Below are 22351 nucleotides of genomic sequence, written 5' to 3'. Positions count from 1 at the left end.
GGTTTTGATCAGAGGTTTTACTGAGCCCAACAGTGGCTGTCGGCACCACCTTCAGCAGACACATTTGGGATTCTGTACCAAATCACATCTAGCAGCATAAATCTCCTCTGAAGGAGCTCCATGAGACAGGCGTGGGGTATGAAAATAGCAAGAACTGGTCTAATACCACTGGCATAGGACTGCTTCTTAAATGATACGCCCCTGTTCCATTGAGAGGGAGAGAAAGGGAGCCAGGCGGTGAGAATATTTGCACAAATGCGCAGCGTTCCCCCTCATCGCCTGTCGTATCCTATTTCCGACTGAAATTATTTATGGACTGGAATAAATAGGTCATTTGATTATGAGCCAGGCTGGCACAAAAAGGTGACAAATGCAACAAAAATACAGTTGATGAACCTCTTTGTAACATTAGTAAGTGGGAAATTGCAGCGCGACACACATCATATTTATAAATGATAGTCTACAGCTGTGGGAGAAGGAGGAGGAGGTGATCTGTGCCAGAGTTTCAGGCCTGGTCGTGACCAGCACGGAGAAAAACAGAGATGAGTTGTGTAAACTTGTGTGTGGCTATAACTTGATGACTTTGTCTTTTATTAAAACCAGCATTAATGGATTTTTGGCCACTTGGGGGCAGCTCATCACGCTGTGAACACAACATTATGAATTTAAGTTGATATGGCGAATGGGTTTGCAAACCATTGCTTATTTATTTACATGTTTAGCAGACAGAGAGCAACATTTGCATTTATTTGCAGTTGTGTCCTACTCCACAAGATGAGTAAGTCAAATATACTCTTCTTTTGGTTGCATTTCTTTTAAAAGCTACCCTACAATCACCAGCTAGTCACAGACTGTCTGTCTGCCCCTTTTTTTTTAGCAGGTAGTGTAATTTGGGTTGAAGAGAGCCTCTGAACTGAAAACAATGCTGATGAGAGCAGTGTAACCAAACCAAAAGAGTAAAGTTCTCGCTGTAAAACCAAAACAATGTACTGAAAGACAAGAAAAATCCCCGTAGAGCTGACAGAACTGCAGCTTCAATATTCCCTGATAATTCCCTGTGAGTACATCACGAGCAACCCCTTTCACATTATATAGGCTAGTCATTAGAGCCATTGTTATTGTAAAAATGATTAGAGTACAAATCACTTCAGTTACTTTAAAATGCTTAAATGTTTTGTGCAAATGAACCTAGCACCATAAAGAAGAAAACTAAACAGCACACACTGCTTTATTTTACTCAAAACCTGCAAACATGTTGGTAACACCCTCATGTGTGATGCACTGCTGCTGCTACACGCCAAAAATTAACCAAGAAATTTCTGTGGACAAATTCTGTCTTAATAATAATGTGAAAGAGGTCTCCTTTAAAATTTTGCATTTAATGTATCCAGCAAAACAGACATTGGAGAGATTTAGACTGGATATTGAATATTCTTGTACTTTCTGTAAATTAAAAGAAGAAACTATCTGTCATTTGTAAGTACACCATAATATTTTGTGTGGATGATCAACTTTACATAAGGAGAAAAACATGGAGGAAAAGGGATTTATTGGGTAAATTCCACATTCACAAGTTGGGCAGACTAAAAAAAAACCCAAACAAATAAACAGCGATTAAAAATGCTAATACTAAATCTCTATGGACTCTCAACGAATATAACTGCAATCTGTGAACAAGTTCGCAAAGTTATTGCAAATGCAGTAAATGCACGCACACTAACACGCCCTCTCTGTGTAGCTCACGTCACACGCCCCCTCTGCTGCACGCGCACATCTTAAATGTAGGTGAGCGCCAGCTTGGAGACAGGTAAGAAACAAAGACACATAACAGCTGACTTTGTGAAGTTAGTGGAGCTTAATTAGACGCCAACATCACTTGATAACGTCAGTATTCAACCAAGAAGCAAATTAAACAAAAACATCAACAATTAAGGTGTTGAATCAGCCTAAATATCGCACCAAAACTAAGCCGTGCTCGAGGCTGCAGTAGTCAATCTGGAGGAAAACCAAACATGGTGAGGTCTTCATAAATTAGCAGTTGAATACTCTGCAACAGCGTATAACCGGTGCTCACTTTTAGATACTACTATGCAGAAACTTTGCAGCAGTTATTCTCAGCGTTTTTAACTAGTTAAGTTACAGCAGCCATATTTTTTTGGCTAAATCCAGCTCGGACGCGCGCCCCCGTGTAGTAGCGCTGTGAGGGAATCTGTGTTTGTGAAGCAACGTGAACGCGCCAATCTCAACTCCACACTCATTCTGGTCTGTCAGTCTTTTTTTTTATCTCACACACTCCGTCTCGCTCCTCTCTCGTCTCTTCCCAGCCTCATGTTCACACCACCGCCAAGCCGGAGCTGATTCCCTGTCTAGCCGACACTGAGAGCCCGCTGTCGGGGGCCGGCGGAGTCTAAAGAGCGGTGCCAGGATGAAGTTTTGGGGACCATGTTCTGTTGGATTTTATATTTGTGCGGCCATGCTGTTCAAAGGTAGGTTTGGCAAAGTGATTAAGTTGTATGTTTTTTTCTTTTAAGCCACTTTTTAAGGCACATGTTTAGATGAACGAAGACTGTAATAAATCGATGATTTTGACGGAAAATCATCATTGGTCGTGCAGGGGTTTCTCATGTGTTTTGGATAATCTAGAGATGAGTTTATTTTTGATCCTATTCTCTAAATGGACTAATAAGCTTTAGTCTGATATTTGTTTGAAATATTTTCTACGATTGCAACTTGCTCTTTTGCATCAGAAACTATTAAAATGGGACAATATATTTTAACATGAATTTGATTGAAATTGCAATTTTCTGGTGCTTAGTTTTCATCACACATCATGGTAAACAAATATGGTTTGCATTCTTGTTATGATGACAGAGCTGGAACTTTTAAATGATTAGTGTAAGTTATTGAGGCTATAATTGTTGAATAACATCTTTGAATGGCAAATAAAAAAAAAATCCACCTCTTTCTGTACCCCTAATGTACTTTAGTTTGGTACACGTGTATCTTTAGTAAAAAGGGTGACTTATTACACTAAGAGTTATTTTTAAACACTGTGTGCATGTCGTGCATTAATGTTTGATCATTCGTGTGCAATTAGATGTTCATGCATGACTCTAATTCTCTCCTAAGCCCCATCCTATCATCAGCATCATCTGTAACATCTGGGGTGTTTACTTATGGCTTTGTGACACAGCGGCTGTGATGAAGATATGGCCTCAAACCCTCTTTGTGTGTGTGTGTGTGTGTGTGTGTGTGTGTGTGTGTGTGTGCGCGCAAATATACAGTATATGTTTACCATGTGCAAACATCAAACCTGCTACATTACACCTGCTCATATGTCCATCGGTTTGGGAGGGAAGAGGGGACGATGCAGGCTTTAATGACAAAGACTGAACGGAGAGGTAAAGAGGATAAATTACATGCTAACCCATGACAGAAGGCCTCCATTGTCTTTCATGGACAGTGTTGCTGTCTCATGGTGGCACAATGTGTCCTATCTGTTATGTGCAAAAACACTGCAAAAGATATATAAAGCTACATTAGTCATATATTTTGAAAGTGTGTGTTTTTCGTTTTCTACTTTTCACAAAAATCTGGCAACAAGGTTAGAAAGTTTTCAGTGTTTTTTTAAGGGATACTTTGCTGATCTTCAACCAGCTTTGTAGGGGTAGTATGTGTAAATAAAAGAACTGTGTTAAACTTTCCAGATCTTTCTGCTCCTTGTTTCCTGTCTTCCGGCAAATTTTAGTGCACTGTTTGAACAGAAGGTGGGCGCCCATACGGGTACCTGCATTGGAAAAACATAGACTGATAACTGAGATCAAAAGGTAAAATAAAAAAGTGATGATCAAATATGAACAAATCTTTTCAGAAACGTATTTTAGTGCACTGTTAGGCTGTAATTTGAAATTGTTTGTCACCAGCTGGCTGCCATATTGCTTCTTGTGTTAAAACGACCAAGCTCACATTACATCACCCACCAGCTGGGAGCGGGGTTTTGTGTAATGCAGTGCATTCTGATGGTGGTAGGTTTTCTACCTCGTGAGCAAAACCAGCCTATTCCTCTGTTTTCTCTGGTCACAAAGCATCAATTTTCAAAGTATTTGTGTGTTTACTGCACAGACAACTTGTTTTATGAAAAGACCATCTTTCCAGTAGTGAAATATTCATTTAAGTTAACTTTCTTTTAAAGAATAAGCTTCAGAAACAGTGTAAATGATAGTGCTAGATAGACAGATAGATGGATTTCACCTTTATGTTCGATTCAAATGGCCATCAAAACCCCGTTACAGACTCCCCCTACAGTTTGTTCTTTGTCACAGCAGGTCATATTTGACTGTTGGCAGGAGTCTTTTGGCATGGGGGATTTAAGAGCCAGCTAGTCGCTTGTAGGCCTGGTATGTTCACATCCACTGCACCATTGATAAGCAGCTTTAGTCTGTCCAGGGAAACACAAGACAATTGCCAACAGAGCCGAGATAGGACAGTTTGGTTTCCTTGAAATAGAAAGATTTTGTGACATCTTGGGCTCCAAACAGCTGTGTTGACAGATGATGGAGTGAATTAGACTTAAATTTACTCCTTAGGCTGTGGACATTTTAGTTTTAGATATAGCGGAATATAAAAGATACAGCCCCATATTCAGGTGCAGCAAAAATACAATATACCCTTCCATTAAATTATTTTTCTGACCCTCACCTGTAACAGCAAAGTTTCTTAGCACAGATGCTATAATAATATCTACTTGATTTCAATGCAACACCTCATCTCTCTTGATGTCTTCCTCTGTCTTTTTCATTTATTCTCTTTCTCTGTTCCACAGTATGCTTGCCTCCTGTATTTTCCACAGTCAGCACTACTCACCACTTAGACTCTATGCTTTTTAATCGCAAAATTGATGTTAATTGTACTTTGTATGCCTTTGTTTAGCATTTCAGTCATGTGTTAACGCTGCCTTTCATTCACTGACAATGCTCAAAACAGTGGAACTGTACAGTGGCACCCTAAATTTGAGATATATATATATATATATATATATATATATATGTAATATGTAATATATATATATATATATATATATATATAACCATTGCTGTTGACCTGTGGAGCTTTCTTTAAAAAGTTTTAGCTCTAGAAAGACAAACAAGACATGGTAGATTGTGTTCAACATGGTGTAGCAGTATAGATGTGATACCCACGCACTCAGCGTTGCAACACTACGAAGGTCTTAGCTCCTGGATTAGGATTAAACATCCAGTGGTCTTAGAGCTCTGAGCCCTCAACCACAGATTATAAACCTCCTGTATGAATCCATCCATCCAAAACTCCATTAACACACAACACCATACGCTCTGATCCCTGCTGCTTACCACTGTGGATTGTCACATGATGCTAAAAATGATGTGCTAATGGATGGGTCCGTGACTCAATTGCTTTAAGCATCACACACACATACACACACGAACACAGTGCTAATGAGCACGTGTACATGCACATGGAAACTCGTTTACTTAGAAATACACAAAGAGACACAGAGTTGCACAAAGAAGTGATAAACATTTAGCAGCAGAAAGTGGAGACGGTCAAAATCACTTATGTAAAATTGGTTATTTTGAGATTACTTTATCCCTGTGGTCTCCTTCACCGTCCCTCATCTGTCTCTGTTCACTCTCCCTGGTGTCTCCTTGACACGCCCTTTACCTCCCATCATTACTGATTACTTCTACATTACTGCTTGACAATGACATGCTGCCCTTCTCTTTCCTTTTGTCTATTTTAGTGGCTGCAGTTTTCAGATTTAAGTCCTTTTACAACTTTTATATTGCTTACTAGTGTTTTATTGAAAACAAAGCAGCACAACACACATATAGCAAATGAGAGCCTAAATTAAAATGTAATTATATATTAAAGGGCAGAGGATAATTAAGTAACTTGTTTGGTATTTAAAACTGTCCCGCAGTATTAACATACAGCACAGGCAGTGTTTGTACAAATGATAAATAAGTTACATTTGCACCTTTTATTTGTAACATATAAACATTTCTAAAGTGATGTTATATAAAAGCTGACTTTGACATTGGAAGTTGGAGGGGATGTCGATGGCATGTCTCCTATGAAAGATACCTGAAAAGCTGCAGATGTTTTCTCTAAGTAAGCCTTCACAGCATTTCCATCAGTGTTTGTTGCACCAGATCTCGGTGTTTTAGTAGCACATCACGTTGTGTTACAGCAGGGTTTGAGCCACAGACCCTTGGTGATTTTCACGGACACATTGCTGCTTTTCCCAGCTGCGTTTGAGCTGCTGAACCTGCGGGTTTTTAGCCAAAACCTGAACTTGTCCTAACCAAAAACAAGCGATTTTTGTGTCTACACCTAACCAGACCCTTCACCGCTGCTTTGGTGAGAAATGCAATGTTTTAACATTTGTGCTACAAAATAATCTGCAAATGTAACATATTTGTAGTTTGCAAAAATATCCGGTGCAACATTTTTTCTGGCACTTTGGTCATAAAATGATGGTCAACATGCATGTGTACCAAATTAACAAAACGATGCTGGGGACATGCAGCACGCATGAGCAGCGAGTGACGGCAACCTCACCAAACTGCTGTGGCTTACACACTTGTGGTGTTCACACTGGCAGCATTATTTTTTCGGTGCTGCTGCAGAGCTGCCTGCTGCTGTAACTACAATATTTTCACCATTAAAAGACTCAGACCCTCATTTATGAAACTCTGCAAAGCTTCTTCAAACAAAATTGGTGAGCCACTAGGTGTGCTACAGCTGAGCGGAAGTGTGTCTCATGTGTAACACTACAGCCCATTTTGTTTTCGCTACTTACTGAATGAAAATATAAAAGATTTAGCTCTTGTTTAATTACTTCACAACCCTTTCTTGTTGAAGTCTCACAATATGTAAAACCTGTGTCTGAAATTTTTACCAAGCATCAAAAGAAAGCTGTGTAACTTGATTAAAGGAACTTTCTAATGGCTCAGAAGAATTTTGAGCACATTTTAAGGACTCATGGATGTCCTGGGTTTTCCCCAACCTCCATTTCATTTTCACCTCCCTCGATAACCCAAATTATCTCCCCCCCGCCCCGCCCTTCCTTTCCATCCTGTCTCTCATTTTTGTGCCTGCTGTTATCAACTCCCTCTCCCTCTTCATCTCTCCCCGTCTCCCTGTCTGTGTTTTTAAACAGCTTAGGCAATGAGCAAGCCACCTGGCTTAAGATGCAGGTTTAAAGTTGCTGAACATCTGGATACTTCACTGCTGACCTCCCCTGACTCTTTTCCCTACCTAATTATTGATAGTGAAATAATGAGGTGCTAGACTATTGCCAATGTAGAAGTCACCTTCATTTGAAATTATGCTCACTTGACTCTGAGCTTTAGAGGTAGAACTGTGTGTAAGCTACACATACGTGTTACACAACAACAGTACAAGTATCCTCTTAAGATCTGTGTTTTTTTTATAGACATGTTGTTCTCACTAGAGTGAATACAAGACAATGTGCTTTTTACACACAGAGACATAGACACACACTTTGTTTCAACCCATCAGACATTTTAGTGTCTGACTGAGTCCCATTAATCGTTCACCTTGGGTGCATTTCTTACAGACAGTTAAATGACAGTTTTCAAGGTCTTTGTCATAATCTAGAGGAGAGATGGATGGTCTCTGTGAAGTTGGACATCCTTACAGGTTTGAGAAAGCAATATGAACTATATTGTGTATATAAACCATGTTTTAGGGCTGGGCAATATATAGATTTATTGATAATGTGATATGAGATAACGGCTTAGATTACCTAATATTGTAAAAGTATCCCCGGTTTTAAAGGCTGCATTACAGTTAAGTGATTTAATTTTCCGAACTTACTTGACTTTTTAGCCATTCTATTATTTGCATTTAAAAAAATAAAAAAACAACCATTGTGTAAATATTTGGGAAAGTACCAATCGTCAACCCTACAATATACTGTAATGAAGATATTAATGTATTTTCTCAAAAATATTGACATTTGATTTTCTCCACATAGCCGTATCAGTATCAAACATGCTTGATTTCAGCAGAACACATGGCTGATCATACTGTATTACTGTGGCCAGTGAAATTTCACCGGTGTCAGTTTGTGATGTATGAGAGTTTTCCAAGTTTTGTCTGCAGCTATTTTTAATTAAGTAAAAAAAATCCCAATAGAATGACAACCAAACTATAAGTTTCAGTTTTGTTTTCTCATTCACCCACTCCCTGTCCTGCACCATGGGTTAACATAGCCATTTTTTTATATGAATCATGATTGAAAACAAATACCATGTTGTAATGCCCTAACCCATATTCAGAACTCTTTTTGTAGTGTGTGTATTGTTCCAGCTTCAAGGTGTAAATTATGTTCGGCAGATGTAACCTCTTCAAACAAACAAAACGTACCATGGCTTTAATCATATTGCGCCTTCCATATCACCATTGTATTGTGTTTATGCAGTGCTATTTATTTTTCTCCTTCACACTAACACAAGACATTTGCATCAGAATGGCTGTAGATGTGTAGCATTTGTCGTGGTGTTGACTGTCCAGGCCCTCCGGCCCTCACTGGCGGTCTGTCAGCAGTTTCTTTGTGCAGCCTGATTCTCCCTCCAGGTTCATAACTCTAGTCTCTCTGTCCCAGAGCATTCTGGGATCAGAGCCCTGTTATGCTCCAGACTGGATAATAGACTTGGCTCTTTACATAATTTTTTGAGATTTAGCAAGCATGTTTACCACCATATAAAACAAGATTACTCTAAATAATGAGCTGTGTGTTTCACAGTAGTGTGGTTTCTATATTAGTATTTGGATAAACGTCAAAAGAAAACACATGCTGTCAGCATTTAAGTTAAAGTTCAACTTAATGGAAGTAAAATTAAGTTTTGTTTTGTTTTGTTTTTTTAAAAAAATACTATGCAGGATTGTCAGTTACTGTTTGTAACCATGCTCACCAGCCAAAGTTAAGATAAAAGCCAACCCCAAATTCACTCTCATTTGCCATTTCACCTCTTTTATTGCCTTTTTTTTTTGCATGTCACATCTTTTTGATGCCAGCTGCTGATCGTTATGCTTTTTATGAAGTCCCAACCTTACTTAAGCACAGTGAGGGTACACACGCACAAACGCAGCAAGCACAGAAAATAAGAAAATAAAGGCAGAGTCTGGAGTCTCTGCAGAGAAGTACACCAGCACATACTGATAGTGGGTCATCACTGATGACTGAGAGTGATTGCTTCTGTGTGAGTCTTTATGATGTCTCCAGGAAAATCTTGCATAGCATACCTTAAGACTTTTACTTCTATTTTTATCATCCCCACACTTTTGTCCCACAACTCTGTAGTGTTTTCACTGTGTATTCATCAAAATTTACATTATATCATTGGGAGCTGCAGGGACCAAAAGAGGCTCCATGTTGACCCTGTCTACACAGTTTCACTAACGGGCGAGATTATTTGTGTTAAAAAAAATGAAGCTGAAGCCAGTTGCGCTTGAGCTGTAGATAAATATGGACATTCATCTATAATGTCACCTTTTGAAACTTACAAAAAATCCCTTTAATGAACTGAGACAACTGCCAGTCAAGCAAGCGCACCAAAGATAAATATGGATTGTGGGACACTGTTTTATTTCTAAGCAGCAGTTAAAGGATATTGACACAAAGAAGGAATTCCTTACTAAACAGCAAGGGTGCTACAGTGAGGAAATCTTCCCTGGTAATAAACTTGTGACAACACCAGTATGATACCAATTTCCCCAAACATTTTACAAGAAAAGATATTTGCTGATGGCCCTCAATATCTTTAGAGTGCTGTGCTGTACTGTGGATAATGATAATTCGGATAAACCGAACATTTCCTACTGCTGCAGCTTCACATTTAAAGCATTTAATTGGTGAGACATGAGCTGATTTTTATTATCAGGTAGTAACAGGAAACGCGATGTATTTGTCAATGAGATTGGCACTGCCATTATTGTTCATTAAAATGCATTTGCAAAACAAGACAACCGTCATTTGTTGACAGCAGATCAGTTTGAAATATTGCAGGGAGCAATTTAAAAGTCATGAGCAGGCACAGTGAGCAGTTTGATAAGGGTCAGCAGGTGACAGGCAGCACACCACCATACTTAGCAATGTAAACAACTCCCTTTCTGCTGTTAATCTTGTCACATTCCCTTCTAGTAATGGGTTTAAATCAGAAATAATGGCAAGTAGGTGCTGTTGCTTTTCACTTTGACACCAAATTGTCTGCTGGCATGTCTTGTCGGTCAGTTTATAGTTGTCATCGTTCTCATGCACTGTTCATGCTTATACCCATCAGAAATGCCCCAGGATCCATATATAACCCATATAATCAGTAAGGCTGTGATAAAAGTGCTGATGGAAGTTAAGATGGAATTACTATATAGAGTGAAAGTTCACTTAAAAAGTAGGTTTGTGGATGGGTCAAACAGCACAGGACTTTCCCCCAGGAGACTGTTGTTCCATCCTGTGTGAAACAAAGTGAACTTTAAATTGGTTTTAGATATGTCGCCACCATGTTTCTTTTCAGAAATCTAATCAACTTAACTTGATGTTAAGTACTTAAAAAAAATATTTTCCTTAACCTAACCTACGTGATTTTACTTATTTGGTGTATGACCTAACAATGGTAACATGGACTACCGCAGCAAACCTTACCAAACACACTTTGGTACTTTATGGATTTGTCAAGCCTTTGCTGCTGTAGCCCCATATTAGCTTTGGTTAAACTAATAATGCACTGTGTTGTAATAAGGACTGTGGAGATCTTTCAATGGCTAGTGTAAACCGTAATGTTAAAAGTGACAAAAAAACTCTTTCAACCTACTCAAAGGTACGTGAGTGTTGTATTAAGGCAGTCTTGAGCTGGGTGATATTTAGAAAATAAATTACAATATTTAAGATCAGATACCTTTATTGATATTGCGGCAGTATTGTAGGGTTGTCCATCCCAGCATTGTCTGCTTATCTGAGGTTGAGTCACCAATAGGTGCTTCGACAAAATACTAACACAATAAGGTTTTGAATAAATATTTATCAGTAATGTGGATTTAATTTGGGTAAAGGCAAATAGTAAAACAGCTAGAACAGTCTGATAAGTTCAGAAAAATACATCACTTTACTGTGATACAACCTTTAAAACCAGGAAAAGACTAACCTATAATATTACAATATCCAAAATCTAAAATAATAGTCTAATATTACACTATTAATATAATACTGATATGTTGCCCAGCAGACTTAAGACAATAGAAAATGTGTATGTCCTGTAAAGCACCTCCAAATTTGCTTCATTAATTAAGCCATTGTGTTTGTATTTAATATATATATATATATATTTATAAATGCACTGTAAGCATATGTTGAACTCCAAAATTACCATTTATTAATTTTTCCTCAACTTATTTTTTTACTACTTTAATTGTTTGTTTGTGTGTGTGTGTGTGTGTGTGTGTGTGCGCGTGTGTGCGCGTGTGTACGTACGTGCGTGTGTTGGACAGTGATTCAGTCTTGATGGTTTAGCTGAGCTCATCAGGAGCACTAAAAAACCCTGATGTAAGAGGTGGTCATTTAGTGCTTTGCCTAAAATAGCATTCCTGTTTGTGTGTGTGTCTCTCTGTCCGTCTGTCTGTGTCTGTGTGTGAGAAAGGAAGAGGCAGAATGGGTCCCTCAGGCCGCCTGTGTTTGGATAGCCTGTGTCTGATGAGAGTGTTTGGAAGCCTCATCTGAACGCATTGACCCAGTAAAAAATATTCATATGGGACAGAATCACCCAGCTGAAATTCTCAATGTATTTTGATGTGTGTGTGTGACAGAGAGTTGCTTTGGACAAAATCTATATATTTTTTGCTTCACAGCTCACACACATCAGTTGTGGAACAAAGTTCACCTTCTACCTGTTTATTTGGACTGACTTGCCCTCTACCTCATGTGACTTTCCTTTAAAATCCCTCCGTTTGTTTGCAGATGATGCTAAACTGTGACAACACTGATCATGATCATGAATTAATTTCCAGCTTTTTTTGTTAATTTCTGCACAATCTAATCGGCTCTAGAATGCACTTATTCATCGCAAACAAGAACAGAAAGGCTGAAAACAGAAAAACAAATCAATTTAGGACAAGGTAGAGAGACTGAAAAGGAGGGATAGAGGTAACAAGAGAGAGGCATACATAGAGAGAGGGATCACAGGAGGAGATATCGCAAGATTTGGAGAGGCTTGTAAAGGGATGAAGTCACGGATAGAGAAAGAGAGGTGCAGTCAAAATAGAGAAAAATGAATATTGTACAGCAGAATAGCAAAAGAGTGGGATATTGCAAAGACTGGAGTGGTTTTTACATGTTTGGGAAGAAGGTGGAAAGATTTGGAATTAGCGGTGGAAATCTTGAGAGTGGGAGAGGGAGGCAAGATGGGAAGAGTGTGCCTGTGATTTCCCCTTTATTAATTTATTAATTTACTTCATTTACATATGCATATCACATTAAAAAACTGTTTAAATCCCACCATCTCACCACATGTGTGAATATAAAAAACTGACCGTCCATCCGTCGATCATCCCCCAGTTAATGGATTGTATTATTTTGTGTTGTTACATCTAATTATGAAGTGGTTTAGAGACATTTCTATCTTTACTTTTTTCTTTGTCGATTAGACCCCTCAACAACATGACAATTAAAGACAGAAAGTGTTTGAGTTTTGTGGAGAATTGTAACTTGTAAAGGAGGATTTTACATGCTCTATAAAGAGTTTTTTTTTCCCTGTGTGTGTCACTTTGTGATCATCTCTGTAAAAACAGTGCAGGTGGAGCTCTTCATGAGTTTTTTTTCTTCCTCAGATGGAGTTTGTTGTTAGAGTCCCGGGATGACTAACTGATGAGTCAGTCAGTTTGTGTTTGATCAGATCACATAAACGGATTAGAGGACCAGCTGCTGCAGAGGCAATTGAAAGCAAACTTTTAAGGGGTTTGCAGTTCATGGATACAAAGCTGGTTTCATCTAAAGTAGGTTGGAAAAACACACGTCAACACGTTTCAATTTTTAATGTGGTTGAAATTCTGCAGCTCCGTCTGTACCTAGAGTACACTCTGTGCACCGAAAGTGTGGTAATCTGAATAACTAAACTGTCCAGCACCAAAAGTAGAAAATCAATATGTGGCAGCAAAAGCTGATATTGTGGCAGTTTGACACAAATAAAAGAATGTTTTGTAATTTCTGACCCACAACAGACAGCTTTTTCCACAGTTTTCATTCTTTGATGAAAACTGAGATGCAGTTAGTTGAAAGCTCTGGAAAAGGTTAAAAAGTTGGTTGAGCATAAATGGCATTAACTTTCATTTTCAGCAAACTTTAATGTATAGGCATGCAATACAAAGCTTGAAAGCATCTGGATAATCTCTGAAATTGTTCCTTTTCAATTAGCAGGGGCAATGGTGATATAAAACACCATTGAAAGCAATAGCAATCTTCACAAGTATGAAAAATGGGAAGAAGAGAAGTAGACTGGTGAAGAGTTGCCATGTTTCTGAAATTTGATTTACTTCGTCTTTTGCACACACTGTGGAAATGTTTGCTTCTAGCTGATGCTAAGCAAAATTATCCTTTATCTCTGTTTATGGCTGCAGCTGTCCCATCCTGACTCAGTGGTATACGTTATTGTCAAAATCAATTTTTCAAACCATCCCATGTCCCGATGGTTGTCAATCCGTAATGTGTTTCCTCTAATCCTATACAAAATGGTGGGTGCCATTCCAAAAACACCCACAATGTTATTTCTGTCCTTAGTATTTGAAAGGCTGTAAAACTTTACGTCAGGGGCTGGAGCCTCCCCCAGTTTGGACCAAATCAAAGGCAGGGTGACACATTCTTGGATGTGTCTTTCCACCACAGCGCACAAAGCAAAATGCATTGAGATATACAGAGTAAATTTACATCTCTACATGTCTCACATTTTTCATTTCCTCTTCGTTCTCTTTTACAATAATTTGCGAGATTGCTCTCACGTCCAATATTCTTCTAATAAATGTTGATGTGGAGGAAACACTCTCAAAAAGAAAATTGGCTTGGTCTCAAAGGAGACCTTGTGAATCTGCAAAATGCATTAATATTTTGTGGGCTTCCGAGAGCTGACATAGAATGTCCCCTTGGGTGCTGATGCCCTCGGGGTCCCTGATGTGCCCAGAAACAGTCTGGCTCTGCTTATTAAAACTAGAACTAATTCCATATTCAGACATCCTGAAGCTCAGGGACGACATCAGTGTGCTGCTGTAGATCAGTGAGGTTAGGTTAACATGCATACATCAGTGTAGACAAGGTGGGATGCATGCAGAATAATATCAAAAAGACATGTTACCTGTTTCTAAGGGACATTTGTGTTAAATTCAATTGGGCACAGAGGGGTTGAACAAAACATTGTGACCTTGAAATTAAAAGACTGGTCCTGAAATCTAATTGGCTTTGAGATTTTGAATGACACCCTAGATAGCAACACTAAATTCTGAAAGCTAATTTTCTGTTTTAATATGTGCAAGTCCCTTTTTGTACAACATAAAAAAATGGCAATTACTATGCAGAATGAACTTACTTTTACTTTTTACTTTTTTAGAATAGGCAATTCATTAGGATGCATCAATTGTGAAATTCTGAGCTGACACCAGTACTGATGTTTAAAACAATAATTTGGCCAATAGAGGATGTTGATGGTTTTTTTGTTGTTGTTGTTGTTGGTATTTATTCACCCTTTTATGCCGGGGAACCAAAGAAATCTTCACCATAAAAAGATAACAACTGTTTTAAAGTCATTGAGCTCTTCGTTACACTATCATTGAATAAGTACAAATTGAACAGACATTTATCAAACAACCTTCATTGTAAGTTGACATAAAATAAAAAGAAATGCTTCGAAAGCTTTTTTAAAATGTACAGCATGAATCCCTTTCTAATAAATGTTTTATTTTGTTGTGAAAACAAGAACAAATTTCTCCTTAAGACATATTTGTTCAAGTTTCTGGTTTAAAAGGTACTTTTTACAAGATTAGCTACATTTAAAAACATCTAAAGAACATAATATTTTACCTTAGCCCAATGCTCACAGTTAATGAGCTCTCCCTCAACCGATGTTAACATGGATTTGGTGTACAAGATTTAGCATATCAGGAAAACATTAGGGTGAGGCTCTTTGAGCATTGATAGTGAGTTTACTTCGTCTTTATGTCCCAAAGGTGTCTTTGGGAAGATCTCTGTCTGAAACACATTTTCTATTGTCCCCAGGATGACAGGATGCTGTTAATCTCATGCACAGCTGTTTAACATGCACAAAATTGATGTGACACAATGGAAAAACCATTATCCATCAGTGATTGTCGTTTTATTTGCTGATAGGCTGATGGCAGTTAACAAGGCAAATATCAGCCAATAGAAAAGTTCAGCTGATAAATCTGTGCATTCCTAGAAATTGACAAATGAATAATTGTGTCTGATTCAGAAATGGAAGATTTGAATTCAGCCAATTCAACAATAATGTACTGTCTGCAAGAATGCAAAAACGTGTTTAAATTCGATTGATACAGTTTGACGTCTGACATTATTCTGTTGGGAAATATTCAAATCCATTTATGGCAACTTTCAGGGAAAAATATTGTAAAAAGAGGAAAGGTGAACATTTTAGTGACTAAAAAAAACAAGCATTCATTTGTCACATAACTGGCTCCTTCACAGTTTTGTGACTATCAGCTGACCAGTAACATTTAATCATATTCATGCGTTTTAGCTGCTCGACCATTAATGCATTTAGACAGCTCCATGTTTTGTGCCTTGGGGATGACTTCATTCTGCTGTTGATTCTATAAGAAGTGTCAGGTTATTTAATTTGTATAGCTGGCCATTTTTGTTAAGAGTTCTCTCTTTTGTGGTTAATTCTAGAGAGACTAAACTAATTGATAAGCAATTTTATGTACAAGCTGCAAAGTGCCGCCTATTGAATTTAATTTTTGGTTTGGATATAATGGTTCATGTTGCTGTAGTTTTTTTGTTGACATTTAATGCAGTTTATTTATGGCCTAATTATGCTCCCCACCCTTGTAATGCAGTAGCGTGTACTCAAAGTAGGCCTGCATTTTAACTGACCTACTTTTTACTTATTTAAATGTTTACACATTTTTTTTTAAGGTTACAGTTGAGTACATTTTTAACATTATATGTTCTAACCTCAAATGTAAATGTTGCCTGGAGTTGGTATTGCCATGCAAATATAAAGTGTGGTGACAGCTTGTTCATGTTTTTTAGCCCCAAGGTGTTTCACCACACTTATGGTAACGGTGACCTCGTACGCAGAAAATAGTTAAAGTTAGCTTTCTGGTTGCCCGATGCCAGCGGTGCATCCATGTTCAGAGCTGAAATATAAAAAGACAGCAAAATTAGAGCATATTTACTTATACATTTAAAAAAACACTATTACAATAATTGAATACTACTTTAATTTTGGGTCGTGGACCCAACCACGTTATAGTCCTCGAGGCTTTCATACACCATCATCTGGCTTGCCATAATGTAGGAGGTCTCGATGAGTTTCCCTTTTTCTGTTGATACTGCTGCCTGCAGGTTCATCCAACCCTTTTATGTAGTCACTTATCTCTGTTATTATTCATGCAGCTCACAGATCATCACTTTCTGCCCTCCATCTAAATTTCATGTGTAGTTTTGTAATTGAAGACAAGCTATTTGCTTAAATCCATTTGAAACAAACAATATTTGATGAAAAGATAACATTAGACAAGACTTTTAATAGTCCTCTTGACAATGGACTTTATTTCAGCGGAACACTTCTCCATTATGCTTTTTGAATGAAAGGTCAAGGATGGTGAACAGGAAGATAAAGGATGCCAAACAAACAACAAATCTTCTAGCCACCCTACACCCTCTAACACCCACTTTCATTCCCTCCCTCAGCTGGAGTTTGTTTGATGAGGCCTCTCACTGGGTTTAGGAAATTGTGTTTTCTTGCCAGCCCCTCATATCAGCTTCATTAGTGAGATGATTTAAAAAAAAAAAGAACACCCAACAAACTAATGGATGTATCCCTTCATCCCTGGCGTATGCTGCACACGTTTGTTTGTGAATTAAAGTTGGCACGGCTTTATTGTATTTGATTATTTAAATCCTTCCAAACAGAGTTTTATGAGACAAGGAGCAATGGAGACTGAGCTCTCAATTCTTCTTCACTGACTTTATTAGTTTTGTGATGTTTGTTTGGACCTCAGTTCACAATCCACTGTAATAAAACACAGGGGAGACACAGGAGGGAGGTTGGCAGGATAGCAGCTGTAGATGAGACTGTAGTTAAATTTGAGTGCATGTGTGTATGCAGATTACATTGCGCATAGATGGACAGATTTATGACTTTGTGGTGCTGCATATTGATTTATTGAGATTGCGTTTTTGTCTTTGCTGAAGCCACCAGCCATTAGAGCACTTGCCTGTGTGCCCAAACAAACGTTTTTATAGACAGAGAGTCTGAAAAACAAAAAGTGTCTGCATCCGTGTCTGTGAGTGTGAATGTGTGCAGGAATGTCATGGATCTGTCAATCCAACTTCCACATAAGGCACTGGAAGATGGATAGACGGATGCATGAAAAGAGAGGATGCAGTCTGATGTATTAATCAGTCAGTGTGGCTCCATAGAAGCGGCAGAAGGGATTCTGCTGTGTTGAGCAGCTTCTCGGAGCTCCTCAGTCTCTGACCTCAGGCTCAGTCCTGCCATAACTCTCCTCATTACGGCCTTAATGGGCCAATCAACAGCGTGCCGGGCCAAAGGCACACTCCTCTCCTCTTCACGGCTTTACAGGGCTGCAGAGCAAGCTCCCCTCCTTCTCTCTAATCCGTTTTTCATCCACACTACATTTCTCTTCCTGATATTTTGTCCTTTTTATCTCTGCTTTTTCTGTTTTACTTCCTTATACCATTCCCCAGTGTATGTGCACATGAGGGAGTCATTATACTGTGTGCATAGGGATGACCTCTTTAGGACATTTTCTAACAATAACAGGCTGTGCATGTATGACAGAGAGGGTATTTTTGTGCCTGCTGTTGACTATATTTGTATAAATCTATGTCTCCCAGTTTGTTTGCATGAAAAGTGTAACAATATGTGATTGTTATACAACTGTCTGTGAAGTGAAGTGTCTGGTACATATGCATGCCGCTGACCAATTTATGTGTTTCTCTGAATTTCTCTGAATTTGAATTTCAGTTCTTTTATTTAACAAAATTATCCATCTTGTTGCTCCTACAAACCCTTTTGAAATCTTTGGTATAACAAAATACAGACCAGTTATGTTTGACTTTGTGAATAATTTGGAATATGCACACACATCCACACTAACAAAGATTGGTGCTGAGCTGAAAGTGAGCAGATATTAACATTTTCGCTTGCACACTGCTGGGCTCAATTCTCCACCTATTTATAACAACAAGGTGATGACGTTTCGAGCACAACTGCTTTTCATCAGACTAAAATCTAGACTACTGTTGGCTATAGTCTAGATGACTTTAGTCTGATGAAGAGTGGTTGTGCTGGAAATGTCACCACTTTGGTGTAATAAGAAGGTAGACATTGGAGCCCTGCAGTGGGTGAGTAATTTATTTTCATGTTTGACTTGTTGGTAAATATCCAATGCCTGTTTGAAAAATAATTCTTATGAACAGATCTCCATGTGCAATCATGCACTTGTTGAGGTACAACCATAGACTGCATAACAGAAGTGGACAGAATTGGTTTGTGGACTTCTGTTTTAAAGCCCTTACTTCAGCATTTTGGCCACCGTCATCTTGACTGACAGATTTGGTCGCTATAGCTAATTTCTTCCCTCATGACAACTGTACGGGGGTGACTTTTCATAACTCATCCATTTACATTTTATTAAGATTTAAAGTTGCACATAATTAAGGGTGGACCGGTTTGACTGACAGGCTGTCTGCCCATAGTATCCTTGGCTTCTGCGTCAGACCCGCCCCTCGCTCCTCCATAGTGCCAGCCTATCACCTCTGGCAACAAAAAAAAAAAGTGATTGACGAAATACTGACCTTGAGACCTCAAAACTGGAGTCGACAGTTTAAATTTATTGAACGGCAGCCAAATCCATTATAATTATTATTATTATTTTTATTATTTTGTCTATAAAAGTGTGATGACAATCTCAAGGTCAAGCCACGCCCTAAAGCAAACCCTGCTTTACCATCGATTTTACTCTAAATGGGATTGTATTTTACAGAATATACATCATGCTGTATTGCAGATGAGTTCAAACTAGCGATTGAGAGCATTAGGAACATGTGTACTCTGACCTCTTTTTGCAACCAGTGGAGTCACCTTCTGCATTGGCTCCACTTTTCAGACCTGGAGCTCTGTCCACTTCTGTCATACAGTCTATGGATATAACATCTGCTAAAGGAGAGGTCTACAAAAATGAATGGAGGCCATACTGAATCAAATCAGTGTGTTTGGTTTCATCACACATATCCACTCACTCATAGCTGGAAATTTTGAAAACCACTTGCTCACTGCACTCTAAAATCATTAAAAGATCTGTGTCACATGTGAAGGACAGAAATTGAATTTACCTGCAATGTGAGGACATTGCAGGGAGAACAAACCAATGAACTAATGAGCATGTGAGGGCTGAATATGACACTACTGCAAACAACTTAGTAATATGAATGATTTTTGCAAAAGTGTTTGCCCTGTTTCACTTCTGTCCTTGGTTTGTGAAAAGTGTTATATTGAAACCAGTGACAAGGTCATTAACATTGTTTTTAGATCTTGTTTGTATGTGCATGAAGGTGTCTGTGTGTCTGTCTCCCTTTTTTTTTGGATCAAATGGGCAGTGCAAACTGAGTGTTGAAGGTGAGATAGAGAAGATCAATAATGGCGGTGAGAGTCGGGCCAACAAACACATCATTTTAATCACCCTGGACCTTAAGACTACACCAACTCACAGTCCTGCCACACTTTGTGCATTACAGATATATATGCCTATGTCAGCACGTGTATATTTAAAGTATTCATTATTTATCAACACTTTTAGCTCAACATACCTTCCTCCTATACACTGGTCATACCAAAGGCAAGTTTACAGGAAGCACTGTAGCACATCTTGCCGCAATCTGAATAGGCACTGTATATGGCAGCTAGTTTCAAACTCCATCAGGTAAATTATAATCTGGCTGCAAGCTGGTGCCAGCAAAGGAAGGGTAAAAGGTTACAAAAGCCATTAAAGCTACTTTCTGGATTAGAATTCAGCCTCGGTACACAAGAAAATGTTCCAAGGTACAATTTGAAGGGAAAGCCAAAGCCAAAACACTGATAACATTTTTTTTTCAAACCCTGCCCTGGAATATCTTTATTATAGCCTTAGATTTACGGTTTAAAATGCAAATATAAAGACGTCACACACTGTGTCTGTAAATCAAAGAGTGACCTACAGGAAACGTAGCAGCTGGAAGGATGTACCGTCAGCTCTGAAATATGAGGGAACTGCTGATTATATGTGACAAAAAATGTCAAAGATCCACTTATGCTTTATTGAAGTAAGCCTAAGAACCTCCGAGATTATTTTGCACATAAACCCCTGAGATCAAGAATGCACTTTCATCCTCAAATGTTGGTGTTTAGCTTTAACAGTTTTTATTGCAGATGAGGCTTTGTATTCAAAATAATCATCAGACAAATCATGTCTCTTCTTGTTTATTTTGTTTCTTCCAGGATCCCTGCAGGGAGAACACCAGAGGAGGCTTTACAAGGAGCTGCTGGCCAACTACAACCGGCTGGAGAGACCAGTGGTCAATGACTCAGCTGCCATCCTGGTGGAGCTCGGCCTCACACTGCTGCAGATCATAGATGTGGTGAGGGAAACAGTATTCTTTATTTATGTGTCATAATGTGTAGTTTGGGCAGTGTAGAATGTAAGACGTGTGGCCAGATACAAAGTTTGTTTGGTTGGGCATTGGAGGTGTAAGAAAATATCAATACACAGTATCGTCATTAAGTGTGTTGTGATACTGCATTAGTTGTAAAACTACTATTAGTTTTGAATTTAAAGTTTATATGCAAAGATGTGTAGCGTCTTCATTTTGTGTTGTGTTATACACCTACCTGCTTGATCCTTCAGTGTTTGCGGTGGCCCAGCACGATTAAAATATCTGCCGTCACATATTGATTTTTTAGTTTTGGAGCTAGACCATTAATTAGGAGCACTATTGGACTATATATATACTGTGAAGTTATTGATTGCGCTGCACTGTACCCAGAAAATGATCCAGCACAGATCATTTTCTGGGTACAGATGGAGCAGCAGAACGTCAGGCTCACTGAAAGTGAAACTTAACCGTTCATTGTGCTGGATCTAAAAGTTTGCTTGCCTCAGCATCTGTAGCAGATGCTCCTCTCATCCAGTGATCTAATATGATCAGCTCTGATCAGACTGATGGTTAGTTATCCACTGAGCAACTCAACCCCCACAAACTGCTGCAGGGGAAAAAATAGGACCAATGAAGAATTATGCCTGTTCTGCATTCACAGACCTGAAAAAATGTCCAAATTCAGAGAGGAGACAGCGTGAGTTTAAATGACAAATGAAACAGACCCCCCCCCAAAAAAACTATTACTTAAAAAAACCACAACATATTGCCTTGCATATAGCACAGTATGTGGAATTGTGACCCCTGTATTGCAATACGTATCTTTATGCCAGATTTTTGCTGATACACCACTCTGTTGGACAGTGTGAAAAGCGAAAGTGGAATCCACAACTATGCTATTGACCTGCATCAATTACTTCTTAGGTTTTTAGTATCACATTCAGTGAAATTTCACATGGAAGCGACTGTAAAAGAAGCTTAAAGCCCCACAACACAATCACTGCATTGTCAGGGTCAGGATCACAGTTACACTGAACAGTATGATGAAGAAATACAAAGTGAAGAATCCAAGAAAATGTGAGAGAAAATGTGTGAAAAAGAAAGAAACAACAATTGAATATTACACCTGCAAACAGAGAAGTAATATGTGTAGTGTGAAATATAATAATGTGTTTTCTGTGAGTGTGCTTTGGTCTGATGTGTGTATGTTAGAAGCTGTGGGCATCTGTGTAATAAATGACACATCCAGCTGCAGGATTGTGCTTATGGAACAGTGTTAAATGTTAGCGGAAGTAATGCACTTCTCCTGTTTGAATTCTGTTACATAAAGGCCCTCTGGAGTGGGACTCATAAGGATTTGGGTCGCACACACACACACACACACACACACAC

At 38.6% G+C, this 22351-nt stretch overlaps 1 protein-coding gene across 4 annotated transcripts in view; it reads left to right on the top strand.

Moving 5' to 3' along the window:
- The window catches only part of LOC121947805 (neuronal acetylcholine receptor subunit alpha-7-like), a 55804-nt gene that overhangs the window by 1126 nt on the left and 32327 nt on the right, over positions 1 to 22351 (top strand). Inside the window, exons 1-3 of one of the 4 annotated variants that reach the window (XM_088081021.1) lie at positions 1729 to 1807; positions 2325 to 2486; positions 20805 to 20944. In XM_088081021.1, the coding sequence (XP_087937147.1) occupies positions 2426 to 2486; positions 20805 to 20944 (201 nt within the window). In that variant the 5' untranslated portion in view covers positions 1729 to 1807; positions 2325 to 2425. The other 3 variants (XM_042492926.2, XM_088081022.1, XM_088081020.1) reach the window with 3 other exon arrangements.

The sequence above is a fragment of the Plectropomus leopardus genome, chromosome 8 (genome assembly GCF_026936395.1).
Source record: "Plectropomus leopardus strain MGB_pleo_1.0 chromosome 8, ASM2693639v1, whole genome shotgun sequence".
In the NCBI taxonomy this organism is placed as follows: Eukaryota; Metazoa; Chordata; class Actinopteri; order Perciformes; family Serranidae; genus Plectropomus; species Plectropomus leopardus.
This window is presented reverse-complemented; position numbering and strand designations above follow the sequence as displayed.